The sequence below is a fragment of the Trichomycterus rosablanca genome, chromosome 3, assembly GCF_030014385.1.
Source record: "Trichomycterus rosablanca isolate fTriRos1 chromosome 3, fTriRos1.hap1, whole genome shotgun sequence".
Lineage (NCBI taxonomy): Eukaryota > Metazoa > Chordata > Actinopteri > Siluriformes > Trichomycteridae > Trichomycterus > Trichomycterus rosablanca.
Genome location: NC_085990.1, coordinates 45,416,252 through 45,435,657, shown reverse-complemented (window position 1 = coordinate 45,435,657; position 19,406 = coordinate 45,416,252). Strand labels below are relative to the sequence as shown.

General features: G+C 38.5%; 1 protein-coding gene across 8 annotated transcripts in view; it reads left to right on the top strand.

Moving 5' to 3' along the window:
- Window positions 1-262: 262 nt before the first annotated feature.
- Window positions 263-19,406, top strand: part of ptprub (protein tyrosine phosphatase receptor type Ub) — a 516,837-nt gene continuing 497,693 nt past the window's right edge. For all 8 annotated transcript variants that reach the window (XM_062991362.1, XM_062991366.1, XM_062991365.1 and 5 more), the window contains exon 1: window positions 263-461. In XM_062991362.1, coding sequence (XP_062847432.1) covers window positions 386-461 — 76 coding nt within the window. In that variant the 5' untranslated portion in view covers window positions 263-385. The remainder of the gene's footprint in view (window positions 462-19,406) is intronic.

Below are 19,406 nucleotides of genomic sequence, written 5' to 3'. Positions count from 1 at the left end.
GTTTCAGTCATGAATGTAACCAAATTGTGTAAAATATGACTCTAAAATCCTAATAAATAAAATAAAACTTAATATTCCATGTTGTGCCACACGGAGGCGTTGATGTCGCGCTTCACCCCGCACACAGAGAGCTCAGAGCTGAGAGCAGCAGCGGTGGAGGTGGTGGGTGAGGAAAAGTGCGCTGCTGAGGAAACAGTCCGGTTTAAACTGTTTATCCTGACGCCAGTTTCATCTCTGGTTCCGCTTGTTGGTGCGATTCTGCGCTGTTCTCTCTCTCTGATACTGTCGGATCGATGGGCCGGAGTCCGCAACTTTCACATCTGCACCGCTGGATCCTCTCGTTTGATTTGCTCCTGTTTCCCGAACTGGACTAAAAGAAGAGAAAATGAAAATGAAGGCGTTTGTGATTATTCTGATTCTGGCTGCCCAGGTTTACACCGACAGCGTGGAGGGACCCACAGGTAAAGTCCCGCTCTCTGCTGCGCTGCGCACTTTTAAAACTTGTTTATGTGCTCGTATAGGAGAATAAAGCGGGTATGGTTGTACAGTATTATAAAGTGCTTTGGGATGTTTTTAAACTTTCTTTGGTATGTGAGTGAATGGAAGTGAATGTTAAGTTGTGCTTTATACAGAGTTTGGATGTGAGTCACTTTGCGAACGGATAAAAACATGCGCGTTTTCTGTTGCGGAATGGTTTGTGATCGAATCTCTTTATGGAAAACGATTGGGGCTCGAACTGAAACACATATGGCTATTTGTCTAATAACCAGTGTCACATTTAAAGGGTGAATTATCAAGTGAACTGGAGTTTGGGGTATTGTAGCAGAACCAGAGTTCATTTTAGTTCCATACGGCAGTTTAATGCAATATTGGACATCGGTGTGTTGTATTGCTTGGTGCTCGATTTGCTATATTTCCGCACACTAAAAACAATTTAAATGGTTTGTTATAGCTTGTTAAATTTAATATCTCGAATAGTGTATATAAACCAACTTTTTTCTCTTTTATAATCTGACTTTTTGCTATTTTTCTTCGCTCTGTGCACTATATAAACCGAATCAGTAAACTTCCATCCCTCCGCGGATGATGAGTTGTGCGGTGGATATAACGAAGCGATGCGGATTTACTAGCCTGTATCTGCATGAAGCGCAAATTCTCCTTCATCTGATTGCGGGATTATTTAATAATGTTTCTACTTGGCTTTGCATCAAATTCCTAAGTTATAAAACCCATTTGAACTGCCGTGAGCTTCGAAGATGCAGCGCAAAACAACAAGCGCGGCAGAACAAGTACGAGATTAAACCCGTATTCATACGCGTATTCATATATTTATTCATTTAATTGTAGGAACTGTGTCATTTTAGTCAGGGTCTCGGTGCATCCCTAGTATCACAGGTCAGCACTCACACACTTCCTCACTTTCACACTCACCTAAGGCTTAGGTACAATTCAGAGTAGCCAATACAGTATTTGCATGTTTGGGAGGTGGCAGGGAAACCAGAGCACCTGAAGTAAACTCCTCACAGACACTGACTAAAGGTGGAGATCAAACCCCAGGACTTTATAATTATTGTATACTAATTTGTTGTGATATTTTAATGAGCAAGAAGTATAGACTATTGATTTGAATAAAACATAAGTAAATATATAAATAAAAATCAGCATATATTTATCATTTGACACTTAGCTGTTCAAACAGTCCATAGAATGAAATGTCTGTGAAAGACATGAGGTAAAATAGTACCTAAAATACAATTTGATTGAACACAACTGACATTAGACCCAAATAAAAAACCTAAATAAAAAGGCATATTAGTTTCCAATCTGGTTGTGGTTTTTTATTGAAATTTTAAGCTGATGAAACATCTTGGTGGTGTTACTTGTCATCCACACTGTCATCAAGCTTCACAAACAAAGACGCAAATTTGTCATGATATTTTAATAAGCAAGAAGTATAGGCTATTAATATGAGTAAAACATAAGTAAATATATGAATAAAATCAGCATATATATTTTTTATTTGACACTTTTAGCTGTCCAAACAGTCCATGGAATGAAATGTCTGTGAAAGACGTGAAGTAAAATAGTACCTAGAATACAATTTGATTGAACACAATTGACATTAGACCCAAATAAAAAACTTAAAAGGTGTATTAGTTTCCAATCCGGTTGAGCTTTTTGATTAAAGCATTAAGCTGATAGAACATCTTGGTGGTGTTACTTGTTGTCATCCACACTGTCATCAAGCTTCACAAACAAAGGCGCTAATTTGTCATGATATTTTAATAAGCAGGAAGTATAGGCTATTAATGTGAGTAAAACTAGTAAATATATAAATACAAATTAGCATATATTTATCAATCAACACTTTCAACTGTCCAAACAGTCCATAGAATAAAATGTCTGTGAAAGACGTGAGGTAAAATAGTACCTAGAATACAACTTGATTTAATACAAATTGAAATTAGACCCAAATAAAAAAATATATATTGCTATTGCTACAGGTTTTCACCTAGGTGAATTAGTTTTCACTCCAATTTTAAGCTGATAGAACATCATGGTGGTGTTACTTGTCATCCACACTGTCATCAAGCTTCACAAACACAGATGCTAATTTGTCGTGATATTTTAATAAGCAATTAATAAATATATGAAAAAAACATTTTAGCTGTCGACACTTTTAGCTGTCCAAACAGTCCATGGAATGAAATGTCAGTGAAAGACGTGAGGTAAAACAGCACCTAGAAGGTGGCAGGGAAACCAGAGCACCTAAAGTAAACTCCTCACAGACTCTGACCAAAGGTGGAAATCAAACCCAGCTCCCCAGGACTGAATCATTATTTATAATTATTGTAAATTTATTGTAACATTTTAATGAACAAGAAGTATAGGCTATTAATATGAGTCCAAACAGTCCATAGAATGAAATGTAAGTGAAAGGCATGAGGTAAAATAGTACCTAGAATACAACTTGATTTAATACAAATTGAAATTAGACCCAAATAAAAATAAATATAGCTATTGCTACAGGTTTTCAGGTTTTCACCATATTACTTGTCATCCACACTGTCATCAAGGCTCACAAACAAAGGCACTAATTTGTCATGATATTTTAATAAGCAAGAAGTGTTGGCTATTAATATGAGTAAAGCGTAAGTAAATATATAAATAAAATCAGCATATATTTATCATTCAACACGTAGCTGTCCAAACAGTCCATAGAATGAAATGTCTGTGAAAGACATGAGGTAAACTAGTACCTAGAATACAATTTGATTGAACACAAATTGAAATTAGACCCAAAAAAACCTGCTACAGGTTTTCACCTAGGTGTGTTAGTTTCCAATCCAGTAGCGCTTTTTATTAAAGCTTTAAGCTGTTAGAACATCTTGGTTGTGTTACTCGTTCTCATCTACCCTGTCATCAAGCTTCACAAACAAAGATGCTCTAAGTGACGTACAATAAAAAGGCTTGCTGAAGAGTTTAGATTGTACTTACTCTGTCCTGTAATTCACATATATGTGAGTCAAAATGTAAATTATTCCCCTCACTTCATGAAATGGTTTGATAATCATCCACATCATTTCAGGCATGGTGCTAAGTAGCTGACATTTAAATGTAATAGCACTGTAACTGCCCGTGTGGGTACAGTTTTTCTATCTATAATGTATACTATCTGACAAAGTGCATTTAGTATACCTGTAAGGATAAGTAAAATCCTAAAGTTCCTTGCAATTTTGTTAAACTCAAATATTGGGGAAGTGTATTACCCTCATTTTAAGGCCAGATTTTTTTTATTCTGGTCAATTTAAAATGAAAGAGTTCAGCCACAGACTTACCTTACAGAACTCACTTAACAGTAAATCATAATGCTTGGTGAATTTTGCCATAGTAATATCTACACCCCCAAACCTAAATAGCAGTATCTTGTTTATTAATCTCGTCCAAACATAATTTAACTTTAAACACTTTCTTTGGTGTCTTTTTAGTGCTTAAGTTAGTTAACATTTGTTACTGAAATTACATTTAGCAGAAGGTCAAGAATTCCTGTGAACTGTGGAGAACATGCAAGACTATGGGTGTGTTCGAAAACCTAGTGAGCTGCCTTGCTGTCTTACTGCCTACATAGGCAGCTGTATAAGTAGAGAGGATTCTAATGAGTCATTGACTTATAAGACAGGTTTTTCGAACGGGCTACTTAGACAGCGATTTGCTAACTAAGCTAACACAGTTAGCCTCATGCCATTCAAACCAATGGGATGGGGTGGCACAACGTGCTAGCATGTCAACTAACATCTCCCTCTGTGTACTAAAATTCGATGACAAGCCCGAATTTGCAAATAAGTGACACTTTTATAAGTTTATACAAATTAAAAATCAATAATAATTTATTTACGTTTGAAAATAACTCATAACTCGTTGGTTTCTCCGCACTGTCCTGCATGTTTTTTTAATTTTTCTGTCGTGTCGCACTCAATGCTGGGATTGCCTTTACCGCTAAGGCAGCATCAGATGCTCACTCGTTCCTGAGTCAAAATAGCGTTGAAATTTTAAGATACCTTACTAGTGAGCATATTAAGGCATTTAGGATTTCGAACAGCCTACTTCTCAGGAGCGCGTGCATAGGATGACGTAAAATGATGTCTATGTAGAGAGCTCCCTAGGTTTTCGAACACATCCTATATATAATAAAAAGGACAATGGTATAGCTTAATGGCTAAGGTATTAGACAAGTGATAGGAAGCTTGCTGGTTCAAGTCCCACCACTGCCAAGCTGCCACTGTTGGGCACATGAACTAGGCATTTAACCTTCAATTGCTTACTGTATGAGGTCTCAGTTGTAAATCACTTTGGATAAAAGTGTCAGCTGAAAGCTGTAAATGTAATGCTGTAAAATTTTATGTTGAATGTCAATTTACAGAATACTTATTGAGACGTATTAAACTGTTTCTAGGGTCACAGATGCTATTATCTTTTAACTATAATATTTAATTATGTTATAATAGTGTACATTAAAAAAATGTGACAGAACATAAAAAAGCATGAAAGAATGAATAAATAGAATCCTAGGGGGCACTTGTACATATCAGTGTACCAGTGCAAAAGTAAGTATCAGTAACAGGGCCAATACTGGCCTAAACACTGGATCAGTTTTGGATTAACTTTGTTCTCTCTTTTGATCTGTTGTCCAACGTATTATACATTTCAAAAAGTGTGATCCTGAGTGACCAAACACTGATTGATGACGTGATTAAGTTAAGCCTCACTGCCATGGCACCTGACCTGTTTTGCATCTCTTGCAAAGTCAGTGCGGGCAGTAATGGAATTTTATTTTCAGGTCAATCGCATTAGCTTTAAATCAGATCACTGGTGTCAGTATTGTATTACAAATGTAAAAAGTGGAAGACCTTGGGAAACAGAAATACCCCTAGACAGTAAATTTACAGACACTACTGAGATGGTAACGGTAAAACAACCTAATACATCAACCATTAAAACATATGTCAGAGTAGTACAGCACCATCCTGCAATTAGTTCTTGCCATATGTTTAAGTATTCTATGACAAAGATATTGCTAATTAAAAAATCAACATATAATGTGCCTTTAGCAACATGTTCTTTTCAGTTTGGGGCTATGCCAATTTAGTCATGGTCACATAACATATAACCACTTGGGAGAGTGAAGGCTAACACATGCTTTCTTTGAGGTACATTAATCCAACCATATCTTTTCAGACTGTCATGTACATACTTGTGTGTAATGTATGTGAGCTCACTGATGCCTGGAATTGGCTAATGGGGTTCTGCTCATCAAGAGAGACCAGAGAAACCCAACCTATAGTTCAGGGTCGGTTATGCTCTTTTGTACACCAGGCCATAGATAGCAATATTATAATTCTATTAGATTTATCATCTTTCAGTGATGGGACAAAGTCTTTGCTTAGTGTGACTTTTCATAAACCAGAACACAGAATTCATAATTTGGAAGTATTAGTGAATGTTAAAAATGTCAAATTTCAAATGTTTTCTAATATTCTATGAGATCCAGTGGAATTGCAATTCCTTTTTGGAATTATTAATCAACTGTTTATAATATTAGTTCAGAATTTATAATCCTTCAGTAATGGGACTTTGCTTATTGTGACTGTTGATAAACCAGAATTCATAACAAGCTGCAAGTCTTAGTGAATGTTAAAAATGACAAATGATTTAGGGTTCCTATAACCTATATTTCCTAAAATTCTATAAAATCCAGTAGGGCTGCCATGATTGATCGACCTAATGGATGACGTTGAAACATTTTTAGCAATATTCAATATTTTAAATCGATGCATCATTTTTAAATCTATGCTTATAAATGATCCCTTTTAATTTCTACAACATCTCCATTCATATAAACGTTTATATGATTTCCCTCAGCACTACTTGCTGCATACTACACAGCAGCACTAGCTCGATGTTGCATGTCTATATTGTTTCATTAAGCTTCTTAATCGCGAGATCTTGGAATACCGTATTTCTTAGCGAGTTCAGTTTAGGGCGCGTTCACATGAGAAGCAACATGTGCTCGCGATTTTTGCGGTTGCCGCAGTGCTCAAAGTGCAAAAAGCTTCTCATGTGAATGCGCCATAATGCTTACCACTTTGTTTACATCGCTTAGAATTTGAAGTAAGTTTTGAGTTAATGTGTAGGTTAGTATCTGGGCTCATTCTGTCATTACTGTACGTTGGACTTAAAGAGACATGCCCACCTTTAACTATTTTATTTCTGCTTTAAGTTTTAGCACTTTGCTTTGTGTACAGGATGCCATAAACACATGCTGCACTTTGTTTAATATGAAGCACTTGAGAATTTGATAATATGGACATAAACCCTGTTTACATTTAGTATTGTGCCATATTTTTATGCCAAACAGTTTGTTGTTGAAGTAAAAGAAGCTTAAATGCAATTCTAAAATAAAGTTTTTGGAGGAAAATTAATCATTTAGATTAATCGACTAATCGGTAATATAGTCTATAGATTAATCGATAGAAAAATAGTTGTTAGTGGCAGCCCAGTGGAATCACACTTTCTTTTTTTTGGAATTATTAATCAAATGTGCATAATATCAGTTCAGAATTAAACTACAAACAATGCCTTTACACAGTTGCTAAGAAACAACTAATACCTGAACCTGACATGATTACATAATTACAGAAACACAACTATCTGAGCTATCATGGTCATTTTCAGATGACAATTAATCATCAGGTTCAGCAGTTCTACATTGTAGTGCTTTAGCAGACTCCATATTTACTATTGTGGATTTCAGTAATACTGTATAATGAAACCTCTGACCCAGCATATGACGTCAATTTCAATAGGGCTTTTTACAGTGGACATTGTCTCAAAGCAGCTTTACAGAATCCAGGACCATCAGATACAAAAACCCCTGTTGAGCAAGCCGAGGGTGACAGTGGCAAGGAAAAACAGGAAGAAACCTTGAGAGGAACCAGACTCAGCAGGGACCCCCATCCCCCAATAATGTAAACATGAACTGTTTGTATTTATGGTTTGTTGTTTATTGTTTTTACTGTACAGTGGGGCCAAAAAGTATTTAGTCAGCCACTGATTGTGCAAGTTCTCCTACTTAGAAAGATGAGAGAGGTCTGTAATTTTCATCATAGGTACACTTCAACTATGAGAGACAAAATGAGAAAAAAAAATCCAGGAAATCACATTGTAGGATTTTTAAAGAATTTATTTGTAAATTATGGTGGAAAATAAGTATTTGGTCACCCACTATGGAGGTAAATATGTAGCAAAAGTTTTGCACCTGTGAAAATGAAATCTGTAAAATTTGTACCTGTAAAAAAAAAAATATGTAACTGTGAAAAAGATTTGTAACTGTAAAAAATAAATTTGTAACTGTAAAAAATAAATTTGTAACTGTAAAAAAAATCTGTAAAATTTGTACCTGTAAAAAATAAATCTGTAACTGTAAAAAAGATTTGTACCTGTAAAAAATAAATCTGTAACTGTAAAAAAGATTTGTACCTGTAAAAAATAAATCTGTAACTGTAAAAAAGATTTGTACCTGTAAAAAATAAATTTGTACTTTTATTTTCAATGTGAGAATAAAAACATTGCAGCACAGTTTCAAATCTACCCGTCACGAGTTTTGCAACAAATATCTCAGTCAGCGTGTTGCAAAACTGATCTGTACCTGCAGCTGCAGGGGCGGGGCTTAGGGGCGCAGGGGGCGGGACTACTGGGGAGATAGACGTAATTACCGACCAATCAAAAGAGCTTGTTTTTAGAGCAGCAAGAAGCGTGTCAATCACAAAGTTTCAGTGTAGTTGGATCAGAACATCATAACTTCCTTATTAGTGTTGCTGTGGGTTTTATGTTGGATGTTTGCTGCGTGTTGTCTGCTAGTTAATGTGTTAATGCGTTTAACCCTGCTAGTTTTATACTGGACATATTGGACACTCGGCCTGACATTCGAGTTTCTTTCATCTCGTTCTCGGCTAATACACATTCAAAAGCGAATAAACCTGCACGAACTGACTCTGCAGTAAACAAAGCACAAACTACAATCTAAAAATTCTTTCTGTTTATTTTTATTTAACGCTATTTCGTGATTGTGAGCTTTATCTGCCTTGAAAAGCCAAGGGAGCCTCTCAAAAGTGCATAAAACCAGGTTATAGTTCTGAATTACCTATTGACATGTACCATTCACCACAACTGTATTAAGTCCTACAGTACCGGTACAGTCAAATACATATCGTGTAAAAGAAATCTAAACCTACATGTAGTAAGCAATGTAAATTGCAATGAAAAATTTCTATATTTCATTCTTTATTATTATACTCATGCTGTAGGACTTTGTATGATTTATCACTGCTGTAAGACTATTATGTAAAATAGTGAGTAGTGCAAGTGACATGGTAACTACTACAACCTTTTTTGTATAAAAATGTACGTTTCTATGTTATATTTCTACGTTTATATTTTATTCTTTTTATTCTTTTATTCTTATACTATACCTACACTAGAGCTTTTTTTTCTGTAATTTAGGGGTAGTAGGTGGTGCATGTCACTACATTGCTTATTACATTAAAATGTAGGTTTAGATTTCTTTTACACGATATGTATTTGACTGTACCGGTACTGTAGGACTTAATACAGTTGTGGTGAATGGTACATGTCAATAGGTAATTCAGAACTATAACCTGGTTTTATGCACTTTTGAGAGGCTCCCTTGGCTTTTCAAGGCAGATAAAGCTCACAATCACGAAATAGCGTTAAATAAAAATAAACAGAAAGACTTTTAAAAACATTTTAGATTGTAGTTTGTGCTTTGTTTACTGCAGAGTCAGTTCGTGCAGGTTTATTCGCTTTTGAATGTGTATTAGCCGAGAACGAGATGAAAGAAACTCGAATGTCAGGCCGAGTGTCCAATATGTCCAGTATAAAACTAGCAGGGTTAAACGCATTAACACATTAACTAGCAGACAACACGCAGCAAACATCCAACATAAAACCCACAGCAACACTAATAAGGAAGTTATGATGGAATAAGGAAGTTATGATGTTCTGATCCAACTACACTGAAACTTTGTGATTGACACGCTTCTTGCTGCTCTAAAAACAGCTCCTGCTCCCCAGTAGTCCCACCCCTGCAGCTACAGGTACAGATCAGTTTTGCAACACGCTGACTGAGATATTTGTTGCAAAACTCGTGGCGGGCAGATTTGAAACTGTGCTGCAATGTTTTTATTCTCACATTGAAAATAAAAGTACAAATTAATTTTTTACAGGTACAAATCTTTTTTACAGTTACAGATTTTTTGTTTTACAGGTACAAATTTTACAGATTTTGTTTTCACAGGTGCAAAACTTTTGCTACATCTTTACCTCCATAACCCACAAACAAGCAAGATTTCTGGCTCTCACAGACCTGTTACTTCTTCTTTAAGAAGCTCTTCTGTCCTCCACTCGTTACCTGTATTAATGGCACCTGTTTGACCTCGTTATCTGTATAAAAGACACCTGTCCACAGCCTCAAACAGTCAGACTCCAAACTCAACCATGGCCAAGACCAAGGAGCTGTCGAAGGACACCAGGAAGAAAATTGTAGACCTGCACCAGGCTGGGAAGAGTGAATCTACAATAGGCAAGCAGGTTGGTGTGAATAAATCAACTGTGGGAGCAATTGTAAGAAAATGGAAGTCATACAAGACCATTGATAATCTCCCTCGATCTGGGGCCCCACGCAAGATCTCATCCCGTGGGGTCAAAATGATCACGAGAACGGTGAGCAAAAATCCCAGAACTACACGGAGGGACCTGATGAATGACCTGCAGAGAGCTGGGACCAAAGTAACAAAGGCTACCATCAGTAACACACTACGCAGAGAGGGACTCAAATTCTGCAGTGCCAGGCGTGTCCTCCTGCTTAAGCCAGTACATGTCCAGGCCCGTCTGAAGTTTGCCAGAGAGCATATGGATGATCCAGAAGAGGATTGGGAGAATATCATGTGGTCAAAATTTGGTGAAACCAAAATGGAACTTTTTGGTAAAAACTCAACTCGTCGTGTTTGGAGGAAGAAGAATGCTGAGTAAACACCATACCTACTGTGAAGCATGGGGGTGGAAACATCATGCTTTGGGGCTGTTTTTCTGCAAAGGGGACAGGACGACTGATCCGTGTTAAGGGAAGAATAAACGGAGCCATGTATCGTGAGATTTTAAGCCAAAACCTCCTTCCATCAGTGAGAGCATTGAAGATGGAACGTGGCTGGGTCTTCCAGCATGACAATGATCCCAAACACACCGCTCGGGCAACGAAGGAGTGGCTCCGTAAAAAGCATTTCAAGGTCCTGGAGTGGCCTAGCCAGTCTCCAGACCTCAACCTCATAGAAAATTTGTGGAGGGAGTTCAAAGTCTGTGTTGCCCAGCGACAGCCCCAAAACATCACTACTCTAGAGGAGATCTGCATGGAGGAATGGGCCAAAATACCAGCTACAGTGTGTGCAAACCTGGTGAAGACTTACAGGAAACGTTTGACCTCTGTCATTGCCAACAAAGGTTATGTTACAAAGTATTGAGTTGAACTTTTGTTATTGACCAAATACTTATTTCCCACCATAATTTACAAATAAATTCTTTAAAAATCCTACAATGTGATTTCCTGGATTTTTTTTTCTCATTTTGACTGAATCTTTTGCACTCCGGAGTCTTTCAGTCGGTGTATATTTCACACTACACGACTGATCGGCGATAGGGGGTTTCACACTACACGACCTATCACCAACTGGAATCACAGGCGAGCTTCTCTGATCTCCCAAACTATGTTTTTTTTTTTTACAAAAACATTCATGAGAAGTGACTAGGGGTTTAATGATGCCACGTCTAAAAATGCACGTCAACAAGTAGCGAGTGATCAAAGTGTTTGTGCGCTGATGTGCAGCGTAAAATCAAAGAGGAAAAATAAATGAATCGGAGTGGATTTGGCAACACAAACAGTATGGATTGTTCTATAGTGAGCTGGAGGTTAATAAATATTTTTGCAATGCAACGTTGGTTTTATGTTTTGTAGAGGATCAAATCAGAAATACTGTAAAATGTGTGTGTGTTGGTGTATTCTGATATAAACTATATTAATTAAGCCTCTGACCCACCTATTTACACTCCTCCCCTGCATTTCCCCTCACACCGTATCCTGCGTTCTTGAGAGCCGAGTTTTGATCGCCAAGCGAACACCGAGTTGCTCCCGAGCCGTCAAATCTAGCGCCGAGCTCGGGAGCAACTCGGCGTTCGCTCGGCGATCAAAACTCGGCTCTTGATCGCTAAGTGTGAACTATCCAACAACTCGATCCGACCGGCTCGCAGAGCGTCAGATATCTGATCTGAGATGTGCGACTGGGAATGAGTGACATGTCGAACAGCAATACACGGGCACACACACACACGCTTTACAGTATTTCTGACCTGATCGTTCTCTACAAAACATAACAACAAAACACCAACATTGCAAAAATATTTATTAACCTCCAACTCACTACAGAACAATCCATGCTATTCGTGTTGCCAAATCCACTCAGATTCATTTATTTTTCCTCCTTGATTTCATCACATCAGCGCACAAACACTTTGATCTCTCGCTACTTGTTGACGTGCATTTTTGGACGTGGTATCATTAAACTTCTCGTCACTTCTCACGTGTGTTTTTGTTTAAAAAAACGGTATTCTAAATAGGTATCGGTATCGACAAGTACAAAAATACATGTACTCGTACTCGGTTGGGAAAAAATGGTATCGATGCATCCCTAATTATTTACATTTTCAGCATATAGCAGACACTTTTTATCCAAAGCGACTTACAGTACTGTGACAGCATACTGTCTAAGCAATAAAGGGTTAAAGGCCTTGCTCAGTGGCCCATCAGTGACAACCTGGCAGTGGTGGGGCTTGAACCAGCTTGAACCAGCAAACTTTTGATTATTAATCCAGTACCTTAATCCAGTACACTAGGCAGTTGTAGCCTAGTGGTTAGAATATTTAGGATATAAGAGTCGGTGGCTCGGTGGGTAGCACTGTCGCCTCACAGCAAAAAGGTCCTGGGTTCGATCCCCAGGCGGCGCGGGGTGGTCCGGGTCCTTTCTGTGCGGAGTTTGCATATTCTCCCCGTGTCTGTGTGGGTTTCCTCTGGGAGCTCCGGTTTCCTCCCACAGTCCAAAAACATGCAGTCAGGTTAATTGGAGACACTGAATTGCCCTATAGGTGAATGTGTGTGTGTGTGTCTGCCCCGTGATGGACTGGCGCCTTGTTCAGGGTGTTACTGTGTGCCTTGTGTCCATTGAAAAGCTGGGATAGGCTCCAGCACCCCCATGTGACCCTAACTGGATAAGCGGTTAAGAGAGTGAGTGAGTGAGTGTCATAAAATCAACAGGACGTTTACCAGACACAAGGTGACCAATTGTAACCAAATCCAATCCATTCTAAACCTTAAAAGGGCTTGTTTGAGGGCCCAGCAATCAAAACCTGGTGGAGCTAGTAGCAGCAACCTTCCAACTACTAGTCCACCAGCTCAACCACTAAGCTACCACTACAATAAAGAAAAACAATAGATTTTTTACAATAACTTGTTTGAGTCAGTCATCAGCAAAAATGTAATACTCAACAGGTCTAGAATACTTGTATATACTCTGAATGTCTGCTAGCTGTGGTCTAGGCTCAGTCAGGATGCAAATATTTTTTACACGGATGGTCGAACACTCGATCAGAGGTTGTACATTATATTTCTTTAGAGCAGTGCTACAATAGTCCGCCCTTTCAGAGCTCTCACATTGGCCACAAAGCTTATATTTGGACTCGTCTGAACAAATTGACAGTCATGATTCGTCTGGGAAAGTTATTAATGTTCGGTTAACAAAATGGCTTTCATTGAGCAAGCTTTTAAACCATAGTGGAGTGTGTGTGAGTTGCTAGGTGGGACTTTTACCCATTGTTTTGCTGCCATCTTCTTTCATTAAAATCCTGACTTTTAAATTCTGACTTTTGTTGCTCTGTGGTTTGCTAACCTGTCTGTATTGTGAAAGCTTGCTCTTTCTGCCTGGGTGTGTTTTGTGATCTGGTTGACATGAGCTTCTGATTATAATGTTGCCTGATATTACAAGCTTAAATTGTATTATTATTATTACTGTTGTTATTATGTACATACCTAGCAATACCTTTTCATTCTTATTTTGTTGCCTGTGGTACCCTTTGAAAAGGTTGGGATGGGGCGAATTAAGACTAGGAACGTGGGAAATGTTCATAAAACATCCTAAACAGGAAATGCAGTCATACTTGTGTAATAAAGAGTTTAGGAAAGGCCTAGTTCAGAGTAAGAAAAAAAATGCACCAGCAAAAAATCCAACAGTTTAAGAAGTGTTTCTTGGGCATTATACCTTTATATATCAAAGATTCAGTCTGGATAAATCTTAGAGAATGTTAGAAAAGGAAGACCCCAACTAAGGCTGTGATGGCTGTCACCATGGACTTTCACAAACCACTGCCAAAAACACAAATGCAAATAAAGCCTGTTCTGTGCACAGCGGAGGCCACATTTCGTCTTTGCCGAAGGCATTAATGATTTCTTTCAGATCAAGGTTACTCAACAGGTGATCTGACAGGTCGACATTTTCAGGTTATAGGACGATCATCCATATTGAAGATCATCCATTATTGTAAAGTTCAAAAGCCACATACTGTGATAGTATAGGGATGTATTAGTGCCCATGACATGGGTAACCTTCTCGTCTATAAGGTAATCATCAACGGTAAAGGATATAATCTCCTGGGCGAAAAATGGGAAGCACTCAAAATCACACTAATGTTTTAAGAAACAAAACAAGCCAGGGAATATTTTGGAAGTTTTTAAACATTAGATGTAGGGATGTAACGATGCACCACAAGACAATTAATAACCGCTTTAAAAATTCCTCGATTCAAATCGATTTAACATGTGTAATGAATCGATATTCACTTTAAACAGCAGAGGGAACTGGTGCTATACACCTCGCCTGGTTGACGTCACTGGCGCTATACGCCTGGTTGCCAGATTCAGGGTTTTTCAGCCAAATTGGGCTTAATTCATAATTGTTTTGCATAGTTTGTATCTTCCTCAGAAATAAAAGGGCATTCATTATTTAGATAAACACAAATACAGTATTTTATTATTTTTTTTAAACAGAAATAATAAAAGGAAACTTTGTCATAATTTGTCTTTAATTTCAGTAAAAAAAAAATCCAGGAAAAAATCGTATCGTGAACCCAGTATCGTGAATCGCATTGCATTGTTGGTAGAGTGTATTGCTACATCCCTATCTAGACGTGTTTGTTTACATTTTAAATCTTTTCATGAAGCTCAGTGATACTGTCAGCTGGCCGGGCATCTACACAGACATGATCGTCTATGTCTTGGGGGTGAGATGACCTAAGCCTTATGAATTGGTGCCCTGTCCAAGGTATTTCTACCTTGTGTCCAGTGTTTCCTGGTGGAACCAGACCTGCCGTAACCAGGATAAACAGTTGATGAAAATAAAATGGAAATATTAAAATGCATAATTGTATTATGCATCTGTTATTATACATGTATATATTCTAAATTACAATAACAATAACATACACCGATCAGCCATAACATTAAAACCACCTCCTTGTTTCTACACTCACTGTCCATTTTCTGGCCAGTTTCTCTACATACTTTTTTAACCTCCTTTTTCTCTGTTCTTCAATGGTCAGGACCCCCACAGGACCATGACAGAGTTGGTATTATTTAGGTGGTGGATCATTCTCAGCATTGCAGTGACACTGACATGGTGGTGGTGTGTTGTGCTGGTATGAGTGGATCAGACACAGCAGCACTGATGGAGTTTTTAAACACCGCACTGTCCCTGCTGGACTGAGAATGGTCCACCAACCAAAAATATCCAGCCAACAGTTCCCCGTGGGCAGCGTCCTGTGACCACTGATGAGGGTCTAGAAGATGACCAAGTAAAAAAGCAGCATTAGATGAGCGATCGTCTCTGACTTTACATCTACAGAGTGGACCAACTAAGTAAGAGTGTTTAATAGAGTGGACAGTAAGTGGACACGGTATTTACACGGACGTGGAACACAGAAAGTGGGAACACTTGTTGCAATACTAGTACTGTATCTAAGGGTGCTTAGGTGCCATCCAAGTAAATTTACAATTTGGACCAAATTTATTTCATTCATTGCCTATTTTACCAACTTCACACAAAAGGTGATCCTGTCTGCCCAGTCAGGGAATCGAACTCAGGCCATTTTCACTGTGAGGAAACAGTGCTACCCACTGCGCCACCCTAAAATATTTTAGTTCATCTTCAATTAAACTTTATCTTGCTTTGTGTTTCGAGCCTATTCCATAAACACTGAGCACAAACTTGGCATAGACCCTGGACATGGTCGTTAACACCTAGAGACATTTTAGAGTACACAGTCCTTTAACTTGTATACATTTGGGATTAGGGATGTAACGATACACTCTACCCACGATGCGATACGATTTACGATACTGGGCTCATGATACGATTTTTTTCCCGATTTTTTAAACAAAATGAAATTGAAGATAAATTATGATAAAGTTTCCTTTTAAAAATTAAAATCAAATCTTTTATGTATCTAAATAATGAATGCCATTTTATTTTTGAGGTAGGTACAAACTATGCAAATCAATGCTGCACATTTCCCTTTTTGTGTAGAAAAAAAAACTGAAACTGAAATGAAATTTTAAAACAAATCCAACATTATATAAATAAATGAATAATACAAATAAAGAAAGTATCCTCACATAAATAAATTTGGCTGAAAATCTCGTACAACTCTGTGTAGTGATGTCAACCAGGCGAGGTGAATAGCGCCAATGCCCTTTGCTGTTTAAAGTGAATATCGATTCATTTTACATGAATTACCGATTCAAACCATGGCACATGTGCACCGATTTTTAACTGCCTTGTGGTGCATCGTTACATCCCTATTTGGGATAGGTGTAAAAACTAAAAAACTAGAGGAAATAAAATAAAGAAATAAAAAAAGAACTTGGCAAATACAGATACAGTGACTGGAGCTGTGTGGCACCAACACTACCTACTGTGTCACCCGCTGGACGAGTTGACGTGCGTTTAAAACATAATTACTGCAATCACACTTAGCAGCAGCAGGTAGGCTGTTAAATGCTGTTACACAGAGTTTTCTACCCAACTCAAGTAGCACCAAAAATAGCACAATTCTCAAGTGAAGGGCGTTTTTCTTCTCGTACATTTCTTCCAGTCACGGCCACAGATGCTGGTGTAATCGTCTCCATGCAGCGATGCAGAAATCATCAGGGCCAATGTCGACTGTAATGAGGAGAACGAAGCACATTATTAAGACGAATAGTGTGAATTATGAAAATAATTAAAAGCCATGAAGATAATTAAAAGAGCTCAGATGGAGCAGCGAGGCGGTAACACCGACTCTGCAAACGTCGTTTTAGATTTCCATGTGCAGCTTTTTCTTCTGCTTTTCTGACAGCGTCGTATCATCAAACATCTAGCGTCTGGGAAACGTTCTCATGCTCACTAATAATCTGCTTGTTATCTGATTTCTGCACTTATCTGATTATTGTAGTGGTTATATAAGCAACTTACACCAGTAGTTGAAATAAGGGTATCGCCCTATTATGCGAGTTATCTAAGAAATTAAATAATAGCCACCTGGTTTTAAGATCAGTAATACGCCTTTGTAGTTTACATATACTTCAGATGTATTATTGTTATTATCAGGCATAACATTATAACATTAAAACCACCTCCTTGTTTCTACACTCACTGTCCATTTTATCAGCTCCACTTACCATATAGAAGCACTTTGTAGTTCTACAATTACTGACTGTAGTCCATCTGTTTCTCTGCATGCTGTTTTAGCCTGCTTTCACCCTGTTCTTCAATGGACAGGATCCTCACAGGACCACCACAGAGCAGGTATTATTTGGGTGGTAGATCATTCTCAGCACTGCAGTGACACTGACATGGTGGTGGTGTGTTAGTGTGTGTTGTGCTGGTATGAGTAGATCAGACACAGCAGCACTGATGGAGTTTTTAAATACCGTGTCCACTCAATGTCCAGTCTATTAGACACTCCTACCTAGTTGGTCCACCTTGTAGATGTGAAGTCAGAGACGATCGCTCATCTATTGCTGCTGTTTGGGCATTGTTGGCTGGATGTTTTTGGTTGGTGGACTATTCTCAGTCCAGCAGTGACAGTGAGGTGTTTAAAAACTCCAGCAGAGCTGCTGTGTCTGATCCACTCATACCAGCACAACACACACTAACACACCACCACCATGTCAGTGTCACTGCAGTGCTGAGAATGATCCACGGTGACTAAGTGGGTAGGACTGTTCCCTTACAGCAGGAAGGTCCTGGGTTTGATCCGGGTATTTTCTGTGTGGAGTTTGCATGTTCTCCCCTTGTCTGCGTGGGTTTGTTCTGGGTGCTCCGGTTTCCTCCCACAGTCCAAAGACATGCAAGTGAGGTGAATTGGAGATACAAAATTGTCCATGACTGTGTTCGATATAACCTTGTGAACTGATGAATTTTGTAACCAAAGAGTAAAACATGACGTTAAAATACTAATAAACAAATAATAGACATAGTCAGTAATGACTGTGTAGATGCCTGGCTGGCTAGCATAATAGACAGCTGTGCCACCAGACTGCCCTTAGATTTTATTTTATGTTTATTACATTTATTTTTGCATTTTGTTATATGGTTATTATGTAAATGTAAAAATCATATATCATATATTCCCAGTCAGTTTTATTACATAAAAAAATACTGTGAAGCCTGGTGGTGCAGTGCAATTTTCTGAGTAAACAGTATAAACCTTGATGTGGTGCCATCAAGGTTTTGTGTCCTGTGGGGCAACACGTAAAACCTAGAAAAGTTATTAACGTTTATTTTTATGTATTTAGATCTTTTTAGAAGGATGCCGTCTCCCTTAAGGATATAAACGTTACGTTATCCATCATTTGCCCAATGCTTTATTGTTTTCACTAGAGGGAACCTTAATTTTATCGCAATCTGAACTCCAGCGTTTATTAACGTTGTATTTGTTGTAGCGTGACGTGCGCTACAGGATCTGTTTTGTATAAAGATCAAACGACAAATATTCCGGTGAGAGCAGCTGAATGGCTGGAGGACATAAAAGTAAACATTGTGCATACTTCTTTTCTTTTGCTTCTCTTAATCTGCAGTGGGAATAGCATACACACCCACATGCCATCTGTCCTTTAAACACCGGAGCACGTTCAGAAACGGTGTGTCTGTGGAAATGTCACATCGTGTCATCCGAAACGGGATCGGCGTTCTCATTGTTTGCTTGGGAGGTTTACCCGTACCCGTACTCTACACGCAGGTGCACGAGTGGCGCTGAATGGCCGTGAAACAAAGAGCCGCTGGGATTTCCCTGACTGCAGACATAATGCCAACATCGCATGTCTGAACGGTTGCGTAGACAGAACGTAGACAGAACGACGCCCCGGTGTAGAGCAGGGGGCCACGGGAGGGTTAAGATGTTAACCCCAAAGACATAAAGACTTCACGGGAGAAACAGAACTGTCAGACAGCTCAGCTTTTATGGTAATTGCAGGGCACCATAGAGAAAGAGTGATGAGCTGAGTGAGAAATGAATCCTTCCTGTAATTTTAGGAAATTGTCTGTTGTTACCTCTGGATTACTTTCGTACAAGCCGAGATGACCCCACAGCTTTTACAGTATTTTTATTCAGAAATTCCATCAAGCTACCAATAAAGAAAGAGCTACATCCTTTAGATGCTCACTGGGGGGGCTTTTCAATGGGCACAAGGCACA